A 21,356-nucleotide genomic window follows, 5' to 3' on the forward strand; every position below is an offset into this window, starting at 1 on the left:
GGTGCTAATTCAAAGGACATCATACGAACTGTTGTGCATGCATTTTTAGTAGGATATCATACACATGGTTCTATGAGAATATGTTGATATCGAATTTTGTTAGATTGATTTTTAAATTTAAAAAAAAAAAAAAAAGAATACCATGGTGGAGATAGGTTTGCCTTTTTGAGGACAGAAATGGCACCATTTTGAAATTTATCATTAGTTCTTTGAACAGAGGCATAACTCTGAGGTGGCTATCTGAATCACTTGCAAGATGCCGTTTCCACTCAACACATTGTTGGGTGGACTATGGGCCCCAGTGCAACTACACTTCTTGCACGGTTTATTTTTACGCCCCTGGTATGGGTTGTCTGGACATGGTTTTCAACATGGAGGTAGCTGAACTGGCTAACTCTATAAATAGCGCTAACCTACAGGAACAGTGCTGACAGAGCTAAGGGTGTAACTGCAGGGTGGGCGCTGCATTTCTCCAACAATGCTGTCCTGATATCAGCCATATATATCACCACTTTTAAGATGATATGGCGAACACTTGCTTATTTACACAGACATCAGATACAGAGCAACATTAGCATTCATTTGGAGTCTTTATTGTGTCCACCAAACAAATTGAACAATGAACAAACAAATGTTTTGATCCACTTCAACTCCTTAAAGAAACATCTGGCTCTTCAACTGCTACAGGCTCCACTATTTTCACCAGCTAGTTGCTAACATTGTCTGTTTGCCATTTTGGTCTGGGCAGGTGGAGCGCAGTCTGTTTTTAAAGTGAGTGAATACAACAATCATGTGAGAAGTGAGTGAACCAAAAGGTAAAGTTGCCAAAATACTGAGCTTTAATACGCTAAAATGCACCACAGAGTCAGGTGATAATTCTCTTTGGGTTCATCACTACAAACAGCTTTTTTCAAAGGCAAGTATAATTACTATTGTTAAAGGACCTGTGTGTAGAATTAGGGGGATTTATTGGCATGGTATATGATATTCATAATGTTTTCATTGGTTTATAATCACCTGAAACTAAGAATCGTTGTGTTGTTACCTTAGAATGAGCCGTTTATATCTACATACAGAGCGGGTCCTCTCCCATGGAGTCAGCCATGTTGTTCTACAGTAGCCCAGAGCAGACAAACCAAACACTAGCCATAGATAAAGCCAACTGCATTTTTGCAGTTTCACATAAGCCATCAAAGTCCTCCTACATGCTTGGCACATGGCAGGAGTTTCAGTTCTGCAACCCTACTGCTAAATGCCACTAAATCCTGCGCACTAGACCTTTAAAGGATTATGTTTTTATTCAGGTTTAATCACCTGAAACTAAGAATTGTTGTATTTTTGTTCATTTGGAATGAGTCCTGCATATCTACATGGGGAGTGGGTCCTCTTCCATAGGGCCCACCATGTTGCACCACCGTGTTTCTACAGTAGCCCAGAATGGACAAAACAAACACTGGCTCTAGAGAGGGCCTTTTGCATTTTTATGTAACCCAAGGGGCCAGGTTAGGTTCTACTATACGCTTGAAAAAGGAGGGGTGAGGGAAGGGGTATTCAGTTCGTTGCAATCTGCAGCCTCACCGCTAGATGCCACTAAATCCCACACACTGCTCAGTTAAGTGTCCATAAAATCTGTTATTGCAGGTTTAAGGACAACTCGTCAATGTTGTTTGAAAAGCTAAGTTACAAATTCATTATTGCCCTTGAGAACAGCAGTTGAGAAAGCATGGGGAGATGAAAAAGTGGAACTAACTAGACACTGTGGTGGGACTGTTTTCTAAGCTTCATGAGCATTACTCTGACAGTGGAAATCTACCACAAGATGAAGGCATTAACTCCCCCTAAAACACAAACAAAAATCCAGCTGTTGTTGTTGCATGAGGAAACTTGTATTTTTCTCCACACTGGCCTTTGTGTTGTGCTACCCTGAAGAACATCAACATTTAATGTGTACACACTCTAGTTGAAGTAGAGGAGCGGGGCAGAGAACATCAGTCAATTATTAATGTTTAAAAGGTTTGGAGAGTTCTGTTGCCGAGGTTAGTGCTAGACCTCTCTGAGGGATCCCAAGAATGTGCAGTGGCAGAAAACCGAGGGGTCTCACCCATCAGAAATTGGCTGTGGCCTGTTGAGGACCTAACGAGCTGAGGACTATAGGAAACACGGGGGAAACCTCATGCTGACTATCCACAAGGGCGAGCAGTGTGAGTAAGAACTAAAGAAGCACTAAATGCCAAGTCAGGGCAACAGGAGATCCACTAGAGCAAAACCGGAGATGAGGAGTCCTTGAAAGCATGGTTACCTGCAGGGAATTTGCTGGTCAGACGCGCAAGGAACATCTGGAGTAGCAGCTAGTCAGTCCAGCTGTCAGATTCAATTTAATCTCAGAGTCAGGCAGGCCTGCTCATCCTCTGTGCATGCTGAGTTCAGTATAAAGGCTGTCATGGCTGCACTGGTACTGTAAGTACTATGTTGGTGGGGGAGGTGAACGCAGCGAAAGGGTCGAAGCCTGGGGTGACATGAGTGCTGAGAGAAAATGAGTTTGGAGAGAAAATAAACGCAACCAATCAATCAAAAATCTGAAATGGTTTCCACTGGAGTGACAGTCATCGTAAAGAATGACGTCGTAAAGGTTTGATCTGACCTCTGATGGTCCCTGTGTCAAAATCTATTTTAAGATAATTTTGGGTTATATTGAACCCATATATTGCCTGTTCCTAAATTAAGGGAATAGTTTGGATTTATTGAGATGGGGTTGTACAAGGCACTTAACCATTGTCAGTGTATTACATATAGTAGATGGCTGTCAGTGTGAATTGAGCTTTGAGAAGCAGGCAGGAGTACTGCCATAGATGCTAAGCAGTGTACTGCAGTGGGTGGGGACAGCAACAAAATGTGTTTCAGCCACCTAAAAAATCAATATCAGTTTAAGTGGACGCTATATTGAGAATATTTTAACACTTGTCCTTGCTGCAGACAGCAATTTCCAACTGGGAACTAAACTAAAAGTGAAACTTATCTATGCTTTCTTCAAAGCAACCAGACCCCATTGACAAAAACAGTAATTGTACAATTGTACCTCGCTGAACACAGGAGCTGCTAGTCCCCTGCTGCCTCGATCAGTTACTTTGTTTATGTTATTGTGTGACTTTGGTGGTTTAAAGGGTCAACTCAGATTCATCAAAGATGCTCAAACAAAGCAGTGGGGGACCAGCAGCTCCTGTGTTCAGTGAGGTAATATTATTGTTTTTGTCAATGGAGTCTGGAGGCTTTGAGAGAGCGACATAACAGCTTCAGTTCCCAGTCAGAAATTGCTGTCTGGCAGTAAGGTAAAGCACTGAAAATATTCTAAATATAGCATACACTTAAAGTGTGAAGAAGAAGACAAAGAAGAAGAATACTGTGTGTTCCAATACCCATACTACCATAGTATGCCAGAAAAATGCAGTATGTCCCAATCCATAGTATGCAAAATGAGGTATGCCAAAAATACCAGTATGGTCCATTACATCTGGTTTTATTTTTACAATATGCAAGCCAGCATACTTTTTTGGCTATTCTGACCCACAGTCCTCCAGTGGACGATATGTCACATCTACTAAGCCGCCACCAGACAATGGCTTGACAGCTGTAAGAAGTCCCAGTGATGGATGATGGTGCATTCAAGTAACTGGTGACCAAACAAACAGTAATAACAGGGATATTGATTGTTTAGGTAAACAAAATAATCATAAATATTACAAACAATAGACAAACTGTGAGAATAGTAACGTTTCAGATTGAGGGGACAGGCACCCTGAGCAGTTGGAGGTTTTGTGCCTTGCTCAAGGGCACCTCTGCAGTGCCCAGTAGGCAAACTGTCACCTCTCCAGCTACCAGCCCACACTCCATATTTGGTCCCAATGGGGACTTGAGCTGGCACCCCCCATCCCCCCCCCCCCCCCCCCCCCCCCCCCCCCCCCAGTTCCTAACTGACTGAGCTACTGCTGCTGCTGATTTTTTTAAGGTGGCTAAAATATGTTGTCCCCACCCACAGCAGTACATTGCTTTAGCTTCCATAGCGGCTTCTCCAAACTCGTGGCATGCTGACCACCATCTATTATAGGTAATACAATAACTATGGGTGAGTACCTCATACAAACCCAATTTAAAAATGTGAACTATCCCTTTAAGTTGTGTTTTCTTACAGTACTTTAAATTAATGTAATAAGAACATGGGGTAAATATTCTTGCTTCTGATTGGTGTTTGGGCTGACATTAAGATGGCTGTATAGTCTGCTGTGTGCACTGGACTTAATGGGAACTTGGAGGCAATTTACAGTGATCAATAAGGCCCAAAAGAATATTTTGGCCCCATGACCCTGAAACTGAAGCAGCACAATGGAATTCATGGACTTTCCTTTTCCATCTCAAAATGGATTGTGTCACCAGGCTGCCAGTCAGAGACTAATATATCCATGTGTATAACTGCGGGCAGGTCGGTAGGTAAAGTGACAGTAGAGCAATGGTTCCCCAACTAGACTGACATGTCAAAGAGATATCAAGTGCTGGATGTCTAATAACTTCCTCTACCTCAGTGAAGAAAAACCAGAAATAATATTATTTGGGCCACTTGACACCTCAGGATTCAATGATGCATTTCCTAACTTGGCACCGTCTGTTAAATCCAATGCTAGAAATCTTGTTATTTTTGATTCTAATTTAACTTTCAACAGTCATATCAATAATGTAATTCAGTCCTGCTTTTATTCACTTCAAATTATCTCAAAAATCCTATCATGTCTTTCCTTCTCTGACTCGGAGAAATTTATTCGAGCCTTTATCTTCTCTGGAATTGACTATGGTAATTCACTTTTTACCTGCCTAAACAATAAAGCACGTTCACGTCCACAGATTGAACAAAACGCCACAGTGAGACTGTTAATTGGTTCACACAAAAGAGCTCACACAACCCCCATTTTAACTTCTCCGCGTTGGCTTCCTGTTAACTTCAGGGTTGATTTCAAGGTTGTACTGATTATTTTTAAAGCACTACATGGTCTAGCACCAGCATACAGCTGTGAACTGTTCTGCCATATGTTGCTGCACGCAATCTCCGATCTTACAACTAAAGGACAGTGTGCTTTTGCTGTCAGGGCCCCAAAACTCTGGAACAGTCTCCCTGTTGAAATTCGACTTGCAGCCTCACTGATGTGTCTTAAATCACTACTGAAAACCCATTTTTATAAACTTACTTTTCTGTAATGTTGGTGTAACGTATGGTTTGTTGCTGTGGTTGTGGTTAAATGTATTATTTTTTGAATACAATTTGTGAAACACTGTTTTGAATGGTGCTATATAAATAAAGTTATTATTATTATTATTATTATTAACTTTTGGGGACACAAGAACTCACAAAATGTTTACCAAGAAAGAAATTTAAAGATCAGATTTTGTTTCACAAATTATGTTTATTATTTCTGAATTACTGGGTGGTTTAACCTCTAAAACATAATCAAATATGAGGAGGGAACATTGCTTTTTGGTTGACCTACTCCCAGTTGACAGACACGTGCAACCTGTGACAAAGAGTCACATGCAGACATTGGATGATTTCAACAAGCCATAAACCAAAAAGCAGAAAATAGAAGGAGACACAGATAAATCCAGTCAGCAGCAGGGCCAGGTGGTCAGACCAGCTCTACAAGCTCACACTCCTAAAAAAAAAATCCCATCACCAGGGGGAGATATAATCAGAAACAGATCACCTCCAGTATGTGCTTTAGTCTGGATTCTGTTTACAATGTGTCATTATTATGGGCTTTGGGTTTTCAAGGTGAAACGGCATACAAATTATTTGCACAAATATTCTTCATTTAATAAATGTTTTCCTCTTGTCAAACACACAATCAAGACAGGACATGCTGCTAGCAGACTGTAATTCTCTGAAGGCTTTCTGAAATCCTCTATATTATCCTCTAATAATAATAATAATAATAATAATATTAGTTTCTCAATCATGTGTCCCGCATCAGTGAAAGTCAGTGTCAGTGTCTCTCTTAATCTAGGCCAACAGACATTTGAGTGAGTGAGTTTAATTAGGTCAACACAGGGCCCCTGGTTAGGGGTCAGAAAGTAGTTGTGTGACCCACAGTCACTGCTGTCCTTCTATGTCTTTGAATCAGCAAATCAAAATCCAACTTTCATTTTCACTGCCCTTTCTCTGTCATGCTGGATAATACAATTTTAATCTGCCACCTCCGTGTTTAAGAATAGCAACGTGATGTCAGCACGTGAAAGTTGAAATGATATAATCACATATGACGACACCATCGTGACCATCGGCTCATTTAGGTCTTGTTACGGTCAAAGCGAAATCTGGTCTAATCCAGAATATTTAATTTTTATTTTTATGTCTTCACGGTTTCAAGATGTAGAATGAAATAAAGATTAGACTGGAAATTATTGTCCTCACAAACAGATACACAAGATGCGTATTGCACTTGTAGTATTGTGTTGACAGGACTTAAAAGGTCATGTGAGCACGTTATTACAAAGACGATAGCAAACTCCACTTGCTGTCACAAAGTGTTATCACCGTTGGTGGACCCAGAAGATATAATCATTCAGGGCTCAGCCAAAACCTAGGGGGGTCTGGGGACATGCTCCCCTGGGGAGACTTTCTTTCTTCCATTTGCGGCAGCTACGTGAACTATTTTTCAAGCCATCTAAATCAGTTGAATCCTTCGGAGCCTAAATCCTATTTTCTATCTAATTGTTCTCCAGCTGTTTTCATAATTCATACACCACAACACAGCAAATGTTGAGGATGACTCATTTTTATTCTTGCCACCTAAAAAAGGCAAACATTGTCTGATGTGACTATTTTGGTTTCATAAGGCCCCGATCACAAAGAAAGCGTATTTAGCAGCTGGAGACAGCTTTTTGTAGTTGTTTTTATTGAGAGTGGAGCTGTTTGCTCACGGTTTTGGTGTTGCTATGTGCCTCACGTTTCTGTGCTCTATACGCCCGGCGTTTTTGCCAGAGAGCTCTGAACTCCTTGAGTTGACAAAAACCCCTCAACTTGGAGTTGAACATTGCGCCACATCATCTCCTTTTTTCCTATAGTCCAATCAGATGATTTTTTTTTTAAAGGCAGAAAGAACATCTCTAGTAAACAGCATTACAAATTCTGAGGCCTATTTTTGCAACCCAGTCTCACCCAGTTGTCAAAATCCAGCGCTCAGACAGTGACTTGCGGTGTCAGACGCTGATGCAAAAAGCCCTCCTGTGACGTCGGCTGGACATGCGGCTGGTCACCATTATAGTGTAATGGTGGCTGGTGGCGTCAGAGGGGAAACACGGCAGGACAAGAACGAAAGTTAAGGCAGCAAAAGTCTGAGTAGGGCGGGCGGAAGGGGTGGTGAACTGGTCCAACAAACATTGTTTTTAACTTGGGAAAGCGGTGTTCGCGTCCAGTAACTATGTGTTTTTGTTGTTGAAGGAAAGAAAATTGAATTCACTGTATTGTACCAATGTAGTGTGTTTATTTTGAAAGAGACTGTATGTAAACGGTTAAGTTTCCTGTAAAATTGGAAGTGTATTTTGAAAGAAGACAATGCATGTAACAGGCGTCCCAGAACATTAACAACTAATGCAACCAGGGTACCTTGCATGTCGAATCCGGACGTGGAAAGTCCATGACCAAACATCAATATGTGACAAGGTCAGATGACGTGTTGATTTTTGGTACACTATGCTTGAGTAAATTTTAAAGAATGAATGTTTAGCTGACACATCTGCTACCTTTAACCTCCTGAGACCCTGTGTCCTCATATGTGGACGTCACATTTTGGGTTTACTTGACCATATATTTCATTCTACTTAACTTAGACCTGTTGTTCTTGTGCATGGACACTTTTTGTGCCATCTAGTGGTAGTAAGAGCACAGTACACTAATCCATGTAAAAACAAGATGGCAGCCATCTCTGCCAAGTCAATCTGCAGCCGATCCCGACACAAAAATGGTCAAAGTCCAAAACCTGATCACATGTTATGACTGAAACTTGTTTATCTATGATTACTAATGTTTGTACTTTGATATGGCATACATATGTGACCAATTTCAGCAACAGTACAAGCTAAGACACTGTTAATTAGGAAGAATTTGAGGATATTGGGAGTTTATTGTTGTCCCGTTTGAAGACATGGGGACTTTATTATCGTCTCGTCTGGGGACATTGGTGTGATGATTCTGTTTTGGTTTTGGTTTTTGGATGGATTTTGTCTGTCTCCCTTCCCCCTTCCCTTTCTGTTTCTGCCAAGTTTGTGTGTGGCAGGGGGTGTGGCTGGGTCTTTCTACTGCAGCTGACGAGGCACACCCGTTTCCACTCAGCTCATCAACCTGCCTACATATACCTAGCTTTCACTCCACTACTTTCCGAGATAATTCCGTCTGTGTTGGTAATGCCAACCATACTCTTTTCCAGTGTTGCATCTGTAGTGATTTCTTCCTTGTGTTTTTTTTTTGTGCCTTGTGTATTTTTGCGCTTACTTGTATTTTTGCCCTGTTTTCCATGTGCTCAGCCCTCGTGTCATCTTCAGAGATCTGGCTCTCTACACTGGAGGACAACCTCCTAGCCAGCCAGCACCCTGCCTTCACTGCCTGCATTTTTGTTTTTTCCTTCGGCAATAAACTCTCTTGTTTTCATACATTGTGTCTCTGCTTTGGGGTCCAGACAAAAACCAAAACCTAGCAATTGGGACTCAATTATCTTTAACAACATTTAGTTTTTTACACTTATTGGGCCCTACTGATCCCATATAGCTAGGAGGAATTAGAAATGCATACCAAACAAAAGTTCAGGTCTCAGGAGGTCAAATCCATGCCATAATAACCTGGGCTAATGTAAATGTGGTTGTCGGTGTTCTGAATATTAGGCCAACAGAGGAACATTTCTTAAATTGCATTAGATTTCTTTAGGGAATTGCATGGATTTGGGGCCATTAAGAAAACATTCAGGGCTGGAGCCCCAAAAGCCACCACTTGGCTCTGCCCCTGTTTACTACACTGTCGTATTTAAATTCAAGATATCATAATTTATCCAAGTCACATGCTTTGTTTAGGATGTCATTGAGATCAACACACTGAACACCTTCAGATTTCTGTTCATCATGAATGACAAATCTGTATATAGTAGATGAAAAGCTTGTGTGACTGCAGTGTAATGCAAGAGACACCAGCACATGCTGCAACAATCAATTTCTCGACCAGAAGCCCACAGACTGTGAGCCTGGCTGTTCAGTCTTTCATGGCTACCCCACCCTTCCACAGCACGCGGCACGGGGCGGCTCAGGAGCCACACTTTACACCAACTCATCTGCATCCCGTGCGCTGCCCATAAACTGAATAATGTTCCCCATTTCAGTGACAATGTCAGAGAAATCCTGTGGCAGCCATCTTAGGTGTACCACTGCAGAGCGTTGGGATGAGATTTAAGAGCGAGTCGCGCATCCTTCACTCCTCTGCTCCTCTTCTTCTGCGTTCAGGACCACGGCCAGCTCCCCGCGCCTCGGCTCCGTACCCGCCTGGCAGGCAGGGAGAGGCCATCGCCCGCTTTCACCACAAAAAAAAACAAACCCTCAGCTGTACACTACACTCTTCCTGCCCCTCCCCTCCGCTGCCGTCTCACCTCCCCCTCTCACATCCGCAGCAGTGACTGGCCAATAAAACACAGAAAATACGTAAGCACCGACGAGTGCTCGGCGCAGGCGGAGAAAGCTCAGTGTGAAGCAGACTCAACCTCCTCCAGCACCACTCGTACTGCTGACATCTCTCAGCGAGTACAATCAGGGCCTATCCCTGTCTTGACTCCGGGCATATTCTTCATGAAATCTAGGCACGGATAAGACAACGGCATCATCAGGGGGGGATACTGAAAAAAACAAACCTCATCCAGTAGGTTAGGATATCTGTAGGGACGCGTCACCTCTAGAGCAAGATGTTAGATCCGTCGTCCAGCGAGGAGGAATCTGATGGGATAGTGGAGGAGGAAAGCAAAGAGGCGATGGCACCTCAGGCCGGATCCCGCATCTCTCCAAGTAGGACCAGCGAGAGCTCGGGTGGACTGGCACCCAGCAGCAGCCGCAGCAGCGCCCGTCCGACCAGCCCGAGCCCGTCTGCCGCCAGCGAGGAGAAGGAGGACCTGGAGAAGCTGCAGAGAGAGGAGGAAGACCGTAAAAAGAAGCTGCAGCTGTATGTTTTTGTGATGCGATGCGTCGCTTACCCATTCAATGCAAAACAGCCCACAGATATGGCACGGCGACAGCAGAAGGTAAGGGCCCCTCGGTGCAAAGGCATAATTAATAACCACATGCTGACGAAATGCCTGCTTTCATATCGCAGATGTTGTCATTGATGACCTACATAAGGTAGAGAGCACAGAGAGGGGGGGGGGGGAGGGGGTGCTTGGCCACTAGGCCTATCCGATAGCGCGCGGATCCAGCACAGTCCCAGTGAAACCACTGTTTGTTTTTTGACGCAAAATATTGAAATCCTCGGAGCATGACAGGAGCACATAAAGACGCGCTCCCAGCTTCTCCGGGTAGTGAGAAGGACACATGGTGCTGCAGAGCTGCAGCCTGAGTGCAGTCCATGTTGCTTCATACACAAGCTCCTAAGTGGGATCAATCCCAGAGCCCATTAATTGAAAGGGCGTTCAGGAGATGGTGGATGGCGTTTTAAAACGTCATTGTCCTTGTTGGCCTACATCTCACCTCTGCTTCTCTCTGTAGATATGCAGATGCATGAGGCTCTGAGTCCTGCCTCACTGGCGGATACCCAATTCCAACCCGTTTGCGCCATCAGTTATCCCGTCAATTTGGCCTCCCAAGGTGACTTTTAGGCACAGACCTCTTGAGGATGAGGGTTGCTTAATAGCCTTTCTCCTCTGCAGATGAACCTGGCTCCTCTCGACGGGTTACAGTAAATTAATTGCATTGGATTTTTTCCCCATGTCCATATATTTCATTTTGTATACTATTTCTACAGGAGGTCCAGCTTGTTAGATGTATATATGTATTAGTACAGTAAGGGACAAGGCCCACATCCTGGTTCATGCTGCTGCTGTGAGGCTTCATTGATGTTGGAGCCAGTTTTGGGTCATGATGTCCTTACTGTCAAAGTCACCAGGACCTACTGTACTAAAAGGAAGGTTGCATTGATTGTCAGTCAGGACAATGGTCCCAGTTTATTGCCCCTGATTTGTGTGTTTGTCTCTCACACCAGAAATAAACCATCTGCTGTTTGTACTCCAAGGCTGTAATGTCAATTTTAATTAATTAAGGTACAAATGCAATTATAGTGTGGATGCATGTGTGCGGCGCTGCCTTTATACTGTGGAAGCATTAATCATCACATGGCTCGGCGAGACTGTAGTAGTATCTTGCAGCTCTCCTCACCAGGCTGAAGTTGCATTCAGCGTGGAGCTGCTGAGGATTCATTCAGCTCAGCTCATCTACAGCCGATCACGTATCACTCACAGGGAGGGAACACTGTAAACAGTATTATGGAAATTGTGCGTGTGACTCTTGTTTTTGTTTAACCTGCAGAAAATTCCTCTTCTTCTGGACACAGTTTAAGCCATATGGTCTGAATTATTTTTTTCTGCTGACTCATGCACAAGTGCATGTGGGAGGCATAAACCACAGTGTTTCCATCTATTTGTTTATTTGTAGTCCCGTTCAGCGTAGGTTACTGATAGTCTAATGCATGCTTAGTAATGCACTTTCATATCTGGTAGCTCAGGCGGCCGCAATCCTTTTGCTGTGGGTGAGTGGATATCCGGACAAATAATCTGATGCCTGCTGTCAGAGCAGCAAATCAAAGTGTGTCTGTCTGCCTACAATCTGCCTTGAGACTTTGATTTGCTCCAAATTTGCATCCTCTGGCTTAAAAATAATCCCTTCACAAACATTAAACACCTTGTGCAGAATTAAACGTCTTTTTTTAACACATTCAATTAGTTTGATTTGAAAGACACTGGAAGAAGATAATTAATTATAGAGAAACATTTAACAGCACAGAGCACTTTCTGGCAGATATGTGTTGTTTAATTATATTTCTGTTGTGTTATAAATAAAATACTAGTCGCAAAATACACTTTATTTAACACTGGTCTAATATTTTTTCATGTAGACTCCCCTCTGCTATGAACCTGCCTTGAACGTGAGCTCCTCAGACGCCCGTCAACAATAATTCATTAAGGAAATTCCTCACAGTGTCAGTCACACAATCAAATATGTGCCCCCATTACAATTTTTGGCTATAACAGATTAGTCACAGAAATATGATGAAGCAATTTCTGTAATGAAAAGACTTAAAGGCCTCAGCGAAACATGTGGAGCAGCTCCATGATAATCCGTTATTAGAAGCTCTGGCACACAAACAGCAGCGATGGGCTATCACAGAGAAACAGGCCGGGCTGCAGAGTGTGCAAGCTCCACTGCTGCTCCTTGAAATGCATTGCTGTAACCTTGTGAAGGGGGTAACACAATAGGGCAGGAGCAGGCTTCCTTCCTCTGAGGGGCGAGGGAGAGATTTTTTTCACTCTGAGAGATGTCTTCACAGGCAGCAGCGTGGAGGCTGCTACTGCTGCTGCCCAAGTGTTGGTCGAGTGTGTGTGCACATTTGGTTTGTGACACGTGTGTTTGCGTGCAAGGCTAACAGTGCTTGCTTGCCTTCCTCAACATGGCAAGCTAATGCTTGCCTTCCTCAACATGCTGTGGGTAAATTATTGAGGTCACTGACAGATATTTATTGTACTGGTGTAATTCATGGAACTGTGGCTTCATTTACCTGGAGGGCAAATTCCTCCTTTATTTAAGAGCAATAAGCTGCCTAAACTGTGTGCACAGAGGAGCTGAACATAAAGGATAATTGAGATGGCAAGGACATGATGGCACTAAGCTAACATGGCAAATCAGGCTTGTTATGAGTGATTTATGTGTCCGGTAATAAGGATTTTTACGATATTTTTCTAATTATGATGGCAGTGTTGGCCTGTTGGTTGTTTGGTTTGTTTGTCGGTTGGTTAATTTCTCATTCATGGTCCCCAGAAGATGAAACCTACTGACTTCATTCAAAGTTTTCACTTATCCAGTGGAATATCTCAACATCTAGTAGATGGATCAGCCCTGTCTCCTTGAAATCGAGTTTATAGACAACTAATTTTAAACAAGGGAAACATAATGCCAAGTGAATTACACCATCTATTAACATAATAAGGAAATGTTAGTTTTTAATATGTCTGGTAAGTGCTGAATGCATTGGCAAATGTTCACTGACAATGTATTTCATTTGCTTTCCGCCAAAATAGACAATCTTTCAATACAGTGCCCACTCAATGTGACTACAATATCATTTGTAAGTAACTTTTTAAAGCACATTTAATCGTAATCATGATCTTTCCATAATCTTAACTATGGTTGGGGGAAAAAATCAATACAGCAAAATATTGCAGTACTTTTGTGTGGCAATATTGTATCGTCACACACTTTCAAGTATCATTTTTTAAAATTATATAAATTATTAATATTACAAATACAAGTTAAACTTTTGGTAGCCTCATCGTCAGTTGCTTTTTCAGTCCACGAGATACATTTTACTGCAATAAAATGGCTTAAGTGAGATGAACAGACTGAAAACTTTATCTTATTTGATAACACAGATATTGACAATGTTTTCATAATATAACATAATTTACAGTAAAAAAAGGTAATAAATTGCAATATATTTTCTTGCAATACTAAACATATTGTAACATATTTTAAATAGCAATAATATTGTATCGTGCTGTACTGTTATAATATCGTATCGTGGAGCCTCTGGTGATTCCAACTAACCAAAGTGCATTTGTTGCCTAAACCTGAGACAGAAGTCTGAACACGAACCAAAAGTACTGGTGTCAAGGTCCTTGCGATGCCTGTGCAGTGCATGAATGTAACGTTTTGTTACCTGAAGGAAACGTCTCAGAAGATAACCCAGGCAGTGATTACGTTGCCACAACAACATAATTGGGAAAGCAGTTTTGTAACATACAAACGTAATTTCTACGAGACAGGGTTGGTGAATTAGCACACAATTCTGCATTCATTGTCACCAGATGATAAACCCTGATGATTTTGGTGATCCTCCGACTTCTTCTTTGTTGCCACTTCTTTGTTGGCATATGTGGTTTTGAGTGAAATGTCTCAGCAGCTGTTGCAGGGGTTGCCATGAAATTTGGTCCACATATTCATGTTCCCCTCAGGATGAACTGTATTCACTTTTGTGATCTCTTACTTTTCATCTAAGATCAGCATCAGGTCAAAAGTTTAGTTTGTCCAGCAGCTTGCTTTAAGATCAAATACCTGCTCATTTGCCTCAGGTCTACTTTTTGTTTTGCGCTAATTAGCAAATGTTAGCATGGGAACACGTTAAACTAAGATGATGAAGATTGTGAACATTACACCTGTTAAATAAAAGCATGTTAGCATTGTCAATCAAAGCAAGTTAGCATGCTACAATAACATTATTTCATAGCAGTGGGCTTTTATTTTGACATAATTAAAGAGATTTACACCATAAATTGATGCAAAAAAGCACAAATTGATGCAGAAAAATCCACCATAAAGCATCAAATTATGTTTCCCCCTGATATTACAATGAAGCCCTTGCATTTTTATCATATATGGAAGCTCTCATGCAGTCAAACAAAAAAAATATTTGCAGTCAAACTGCTAAGAGCAAAATCAGATAAACCAAACCCATATGCTTTTAGATCACAATAAATGTACATTTCAGAATCAAATAATCTCCAGGGTTTAGCGGTTGTTGTTTTTTTTCAATTTGAAAATGTGATGCACAGAAGATAATCTGACCCAATCAACTTATCTCGTCCTTAATGGAGTGCCTCTTGGCTCTGCATTTTAATACTATACAGTATGCCCGCTGATACTCCGAGGGAGAGGAGCTGTGAATTGTGCAGCAGGCTCTGTGATCTGAATGTGAAGTAGACTGAAATGCAAATCAGTGATACTTGGATGAAGTTTGCTACTTTGGTGTTTAGTGCTGAGCCTGGCAAAGGATTCTGGGTGTCCCGTTGTGGATTGGTTTTACATGGACTGGGAGATCATGTTCTTACATTTTGAAACCGCCGGCTTGTGAATGCAAAAACTGATGCGCCCAATGATGTCTCACTGTATTTGGAACAGACCCAATAAGACGTGACTTGACAAGGATGAGTGTCAGTGTCTTGCTAGGACAAACAGTGGTAAGAGAAGCATATAAGAATGTAAAATTTAAATATGAATAAAAGTGAATGGTGCAGTTATCACGCAGCTGCGGAGGCTTATTGAGCATCAATTTAGACACCAGGAAGAGAGATGATCGCTAAAAAAAAAGCTGTTTGCAAAGATAATCATACAAGGACATGGTTATTTAATCTTTCCTGACCTCTATACATTCATCAGTGGATGAACATGGTGATATAATATATGACATGAAGATACAAGGATGGAGAGTAGAGGCCGTATCTGAGGGAGAGAGGCAGATTAAAGTGACATCATTGGAAGAGACATGAGTAAAATTAGTTACATTAAAACATTTATAAGAAAACGCTCTAACTGGTGTGTGTGCAGTAAGGATTTTCATTAAAGGTTAACATTTCAGACCACTTTGTGGTTTTAAACTGTGATGTGTGAAGACTTTTCCTATTATGTAATTGCCCCGTATTCCTCCCGTCTCCCTTGAACAAAATCAGAAGACATTTTGCAAGATTTTACACGAACGAACATGTCGACATACAGAAAACTGAGGTGAAACCTCCCGAGCTCATTATGTTCATGAAACACACACAGTTGCGTGGACAAAAGAGAGCAGCAGCAAATGGGGAGTTCAAGTATGACATTGAATCATTTGCATTATTATGTAAGATCTTTAAATGGTGTTCTGCCTGAAAAAAAGGCATCCTTTCACAATAAAAGACGCTCGGCAGTCAGTGTCAGAGTCAAGCTTTGAGCTGACAATAAAACATGTCAATCAGCATTTGAAAGCTGCTGCCGAAGAATGTTAGTCTCTCCCAGTTAGGGAGCTGCTGTTTTAGCGTGTGTTAGCAACACTATTGAAGAATAAAGGTGTTCATCAATGGTAGGGATATGAAAGTGGATTCTAAAGGGGTGACAGCTGAAAAGCAGCAGGCAAAATACCACCCCCCCTCACCTAGACTGTGTGCAGCCGCGTGTAACAAATCACAGCTTCACAAATTAAACATCACTTCTGTCTGCATATAACCAGGAGGGGAGGCTAAGATCTTATCTGTTAGAATACTAACAATGTCTTTTCTGAAAGGTTTGACTACTTTGAAGGCAGCAGTCGCAGCGGGAATCAAACTGACTTTTATTTGCTTTGTGCATTTGAAGGATCCAGGTGGGGGACTTGATATTTGTACACAGGGCAATCATGTACTGACAAAAAATAGCTGCAGAAACACAAATGTTACCCTACACCTGAATATACAATATTCAGTGCTTCAAGGTGGCGTCATGTGAGGGACTGATCCTTATAAGAAGCAAAGATGTGTGTGTGTGTGTTTTGGCTTCTATGTTCCTCTGCTCCTCCTGCTCTCTCTCAGAATACAGTATGTACTTGTTAATTATAGGACCTATGTCCTAGCCTATGTAATCTCGTTTGCTTTCTAAGATACGTTTTAATTTGGGTAGACAAACGTTAACCATCTACAGTTGGTATTTGCTCAACCTTAATCCTTGTGGCACAACACAGAAAGACCCATGTTTTCTAAAGGACGCATGAATACAGGACATGATTGTAGGGTTAAGTGCTGTTTATATGTCCTCATGCTGTATGCATGGGTTGATACAGATTCTCTGCAGGGCACCTGTCAATCTTTTTTCATCATCGCTGTTTAAGATATAATCCCTGCTCCCAATACTGCACTTTAGTGGAAAGCAAAAGCTGGTTAGTTGAAAATGGACGTTAGACATCAGCAGCCCTGGCTGGTGATACAACTGGAGGAAAAACAGATTACGTAATGACATTTCTTTAAAGGTAACTATGTAAGATTGTCAGTTCCCTTATGTGAACGCAAAAGCCTACCCCAGATTAACTCTCGTTTGTCTTTTCATCTCACTATATTTGCGTTTTTCCAGTGCTGCCATCTGGTCGCCACCTTTTTATCAAGTCCTGCCCTCACCTGAGTGCTGTGGTGGTACACGCCCATAAACGTCCTGAGCACAGAAACTAAGAAGAAAATAAGAAAATACAGGCAGAGGGCAGAGTCTCTGCAGAATAAATTACTACCACCTGAGGTGGTGAACGTAAAATATGAGCATCACAGTCTGAATTCTATTGAAACTAACATTGTTAAAATTATCTAGAGTAATTTGTCAAGATAAAAAGAAATTGACTGTTGTGCATATGATGGAATTACTTTAACGTATGGTGTTGCTCAAAGGCATCATTTACATTTTAACAATTTTCTATTATTTAATTATTTTTTCCAGATTGTAAAATGGTAGAAAAAGATGCTTTTGCCACAGTGGAGTAGCGTTTCTTTTTTCATTTTTTAGCATATTTAGCACAATTCTGGCAGAATTTAGCTTGACGACCAACTTCAATATTCCCTGGATTTTGTTTTGGTAACCTTAGTCCCTAAATGTATGTAGAAATGGAGAAAATGGGACTCAAATCATGATTGTTTTCTGGAGGAGGACCCTCACACCCCCCATTTCTTCTCCACATCCTGTGATTCTTTAAGTCTACACTCTGTTTTTATCTTTAACAAACTAAATGTGTGACCCATTCTTATAGCAACAAGGACTTACATTACGTTTATTATTGCCTTCAATATGATTATTATTAAGGCTGTCAAGCAATTGAAAAAAAATCAAATTAGTTACATGGTCTGTGATAAATGTATCTAAATTAATCACATACATATATTTTTGCTGTGAAAGTATTTAAAAATGAATTTTGGCAGATGTGTCCTGGTAAAGCTGCTGGATTTTGGACACAATAGTCCCCCTGTCCTCTACCACTGAAACTCGTCTGCAGTCCACTGCAATCTATTTTGCAAGGGAGTTAGTCGGTCACCGGTAGACTTACTTAGTTCGCGTCTGAACGCCTGGTCAAGTGTGGCTTGACGAGACTGGCTGCTAGTGCGAGCATCAGAGGCTGGGCTAGCTCGGACCTCCAGGTGTGCTGCTAAATACTTTGCGTTGAGGTAATATTTCAGGCTTGGAAGAATTCCAATGGTATAACCGTATCAACCGTTCCATCTGGGCGTTTTTTAAATGTAAATGTTCCAAGAGGCGTTGTCTCATCTGCCTCCATCATGTGACAAAGCAGCTGTGGTCTTCATTGATGCACCGGGTTAAGGGGCACCATGGAACGCTATTAATCAGCGTACATTTTTTTCAACAGGTTATTTTTCATTGATAATTCATCTGAATTAAGACATTGTTTTGACAGCCATTATTATAATATATATGATTGTGACTAACCTAGCTTGCAATTCATCTGCTGAATATTTTATGGTCTATAAAATCTGAACCAAAGTGTCTGATGTGATGTCTTAAAATTGCATGTTTTGTCAGATCTACTGTCCAAATCCCAAAATATTCAGTTAACCATCATATAAAACCGAGAAAACCGTTCACATTTTAGCAAGCAGACCCTTGAAAAAATAACTTTAATGAGCATTCATTTGTCAAAATAGCTGCAGTCAATTTACTGTCAATCAATTAATTGATCAGTCAACTAAGTTTCAGCTTCATCAAAATGCTGCTGGTCATTACAGACCATCTCATCAGAGCTGTGTTGAAATAAAACAGGTCCAAGTTCACTTTCTGGGGGATGCTGACATTCCCGCCGCAACAATTAGAATATTAAAATTTAAAAAAGTTAGTAGATGCTCAAATTGTTGGGCTGCTGGAACAACCTCATACACATCAGTGTGTGCTTTGTGTGTTTGTCCCTGAACAATTCCTTCAATCAATCATAATGCCATTTGCGTTAATCATTCATATCAATACCTCTACATGCGTCAAACCAAGCAGTTAAACCAAAGCGAATTAAAATTAAATCAGTGAGTGTGATCATGTTCCTGTTTTCTCAAACTGTTATAATCACACACTTTTTTGTTACACTGTAATTGTGATATTTTTTCCCTCATAATTATGAGATAGTTTTCTTGTAATTAGATTCTGAGTCGTAATTATGAGTTATGGGAGTTATAATCACCGCACATGAAAACTTCTGTGAATGTTCCTTGATGAAGACAATGTGTGGCTGTACATCATCACACTTTTAGATTTTTTTTTTTTTTTTTGTTGAGTCTTGGAAGTGAAATGAAGGCAGGCAGCTGTTGGTGGTCGAATGTGTTTGTGCAAATGTGTGCGGTTATGTCGAACCACATGACGCATTGCTTCAAAGGGAAAATAAATAGGGTAGGGCTAGAGTAAGACAAAGAGGATAGAGACGGCGAGTGTGATTGGCAGCGGAGGTTTTCCACATTAAAGACAGAAGACGGAGGTAAGAGCTCGCAGGATCATTACTGCGGCCCTCTGTTGAACCTCTCTTTCCCTCTTTGTCTGATGACTCTCGTAAAGATCACAAGCAGCAGCCTGGAGCAGCCATGATGCCGTACATCAGGTAGACACTCACTCTGTGTTTGCTTCCTGTGTTATTATGGGTCTCACATCAGTGCACCACTGTTTCACAGACCCCTTTATTTCTTTTTCTTAAAAGCATGGCTTTGATCACTGCCATTGACAGAAGAGACTTTATCATTTGTACAGCAATGTAGAACGACAACATAATAATCATTATAGATCAATATGGACAATAAAAGACTGCAAAAACAAAGCTCAAGCAACAGGTAAATTAACTTTTCTTTATACTTTTTACTGTTAAGCCTTCCCATCAAATGAGTAGGCCATAAATAATTCAGACAAAATGATTTGAACTCATCAGACATCAAAGTCTGATCAGTGTTTTGACAAGATTATTACATTTAGTTTAGCTTTTCTCGCTTGCTGGAAATTGTAATTGGTGTAAAGTCCCATTTTTAATGTATTTTTTAGTCAAGGTTTAGTAAGTGGAAATTAGCTTTCATTTTTTAAATCTAATCAATGTTTTAGTCATAATTTTCTAAGACAGTTTCATGAGACTGTAATGAATTTTGCTGAAGGATATTTCAAATATTTAACACCTAATAATGATATCAAACATCATATATTTGGCTTTAAAAATTCCAATGAGAAGTAAGCATACCTTGTGTTTAGTCATCGAGGCTGAGAATCTGTTACACTGCACTTTTTTCACAATGCCTGAAGGTGTTTATATTACTTTACTTTGTATTAATGAAGCTTCGCGTTAGTTCATGCAAGACACGGAAGTCAGATGCCCCAGCTGTAATCAGCTGATTGGATCATTGTTTCTTATCAGACACACATACCAATCACAGCCCATTCCCACACATTAATTTAAATATGGCTTCTTACTCACTGATCCCTGCCACACACCGCTGCCACTGCTGCCGCCAAAGCTTTACCTCCATCACCCCAGCCTCCACCTGTCTAATTCAGAGTCCTAACATGGCTCTAAGGTCAAAATGGTACTCACTGCATTGCGCTCCCTGTTTTGGCTTGTCTAATCCAGGGAGCACCTCAAGAGCCAAACATAACTGTACTTCCATTTGTTGCAATAAATGGTTAAATCTATGATGAGAGTGTTCCTAACTGTACTGATATTGCTGATGTCCTCTGCTAAAGTTGGCGTCATGTTTCCCTCAGTAGAACTCTGATTCATTAAATTAGCAGTTATAAAAATGTGCAAACTGCAACGTTAAGGCAGCCATGCCTTATCTGGCAAACATCACATTAATTCACTTTACATGGAGTTAGAATGAAGACTGAATTCGTTAAATATTTGCAGAATGTGTTAGTGTCTGTTTTCATCTCAACATCTGGTCATGGACTTTCCACGTCCAGATACGATATGCAAGGTACCCTAGCTGCGTTGGTTTTTGACGTTCTGGGACGCTGTGTCAAGTTCTGCCTGCTAAATGCATTGCCTTCTTTCAAAATACACTTCCTTTTTCACAGGAAATGTAACATTTACATACAGTCTCTTTCAAAATAAATGCACTATGTCGGTACAACCGGGTTTAGAAAAAAGAACATGGTTTGGCTTTATAATGTTACGGGACACCGTTCTCCCTGGTGAAAGTCAGTGTTTGTTGGACCCATCAACCACCCCTCCCGTCTGCCTACGCCACGACTCGCCGCTTTTTTGCTCTGACGCCGCCAGGGCGCCGTTCAAC

The 21,356-nt window shown here is 41.2% G+C and overlaps 1 protein-coding gene across 11 annotated transcripts in view; it reads left to right on the top strand.

Moving 5' to 3' along the window:
- Positions 1-9,760: 9,760 nt before the first annotated feature.
- LOC117256774 (calcium-dependent secretion activator 1) overlaps positions 9,761-21,356 on the top strand; it is a 101,046-nt gene continuing 89,450 nt past the window's right edge. For all 11 annotated transcript variants that reach the window (XM_078168959.1, XM_078168925.1, XM_078168951.1 and 8 more), the window contains exon 1: positions 9,761-10,310. In XM_078168959.1, coding sequence (XP_078025085.1) covers positions 9,978-10,310 — 333 coding nt within the window. In that variant the 5' untranslated portion in view covers positions 9,761-9,977. The remainder of the gene's footprint in view (positions 10,311-21,356) is intronic.

This window comes from Epinephelus lanceolatus, chromosome 1 (genome assembly GCF_041903045.1).
Source record: "Epinephelus lanceolatus isolate andai-2023 chromosome 1, ASM4190304v1, whole genome shotgun sequence".
NCBI classification, from domain to species: domain Eukaryota; kingdom Metazoa; phylum Chordata; class Actinopteri; order Perciformes; family Serranidae; genus Epinephelus; species Epinephelus lanceolatus.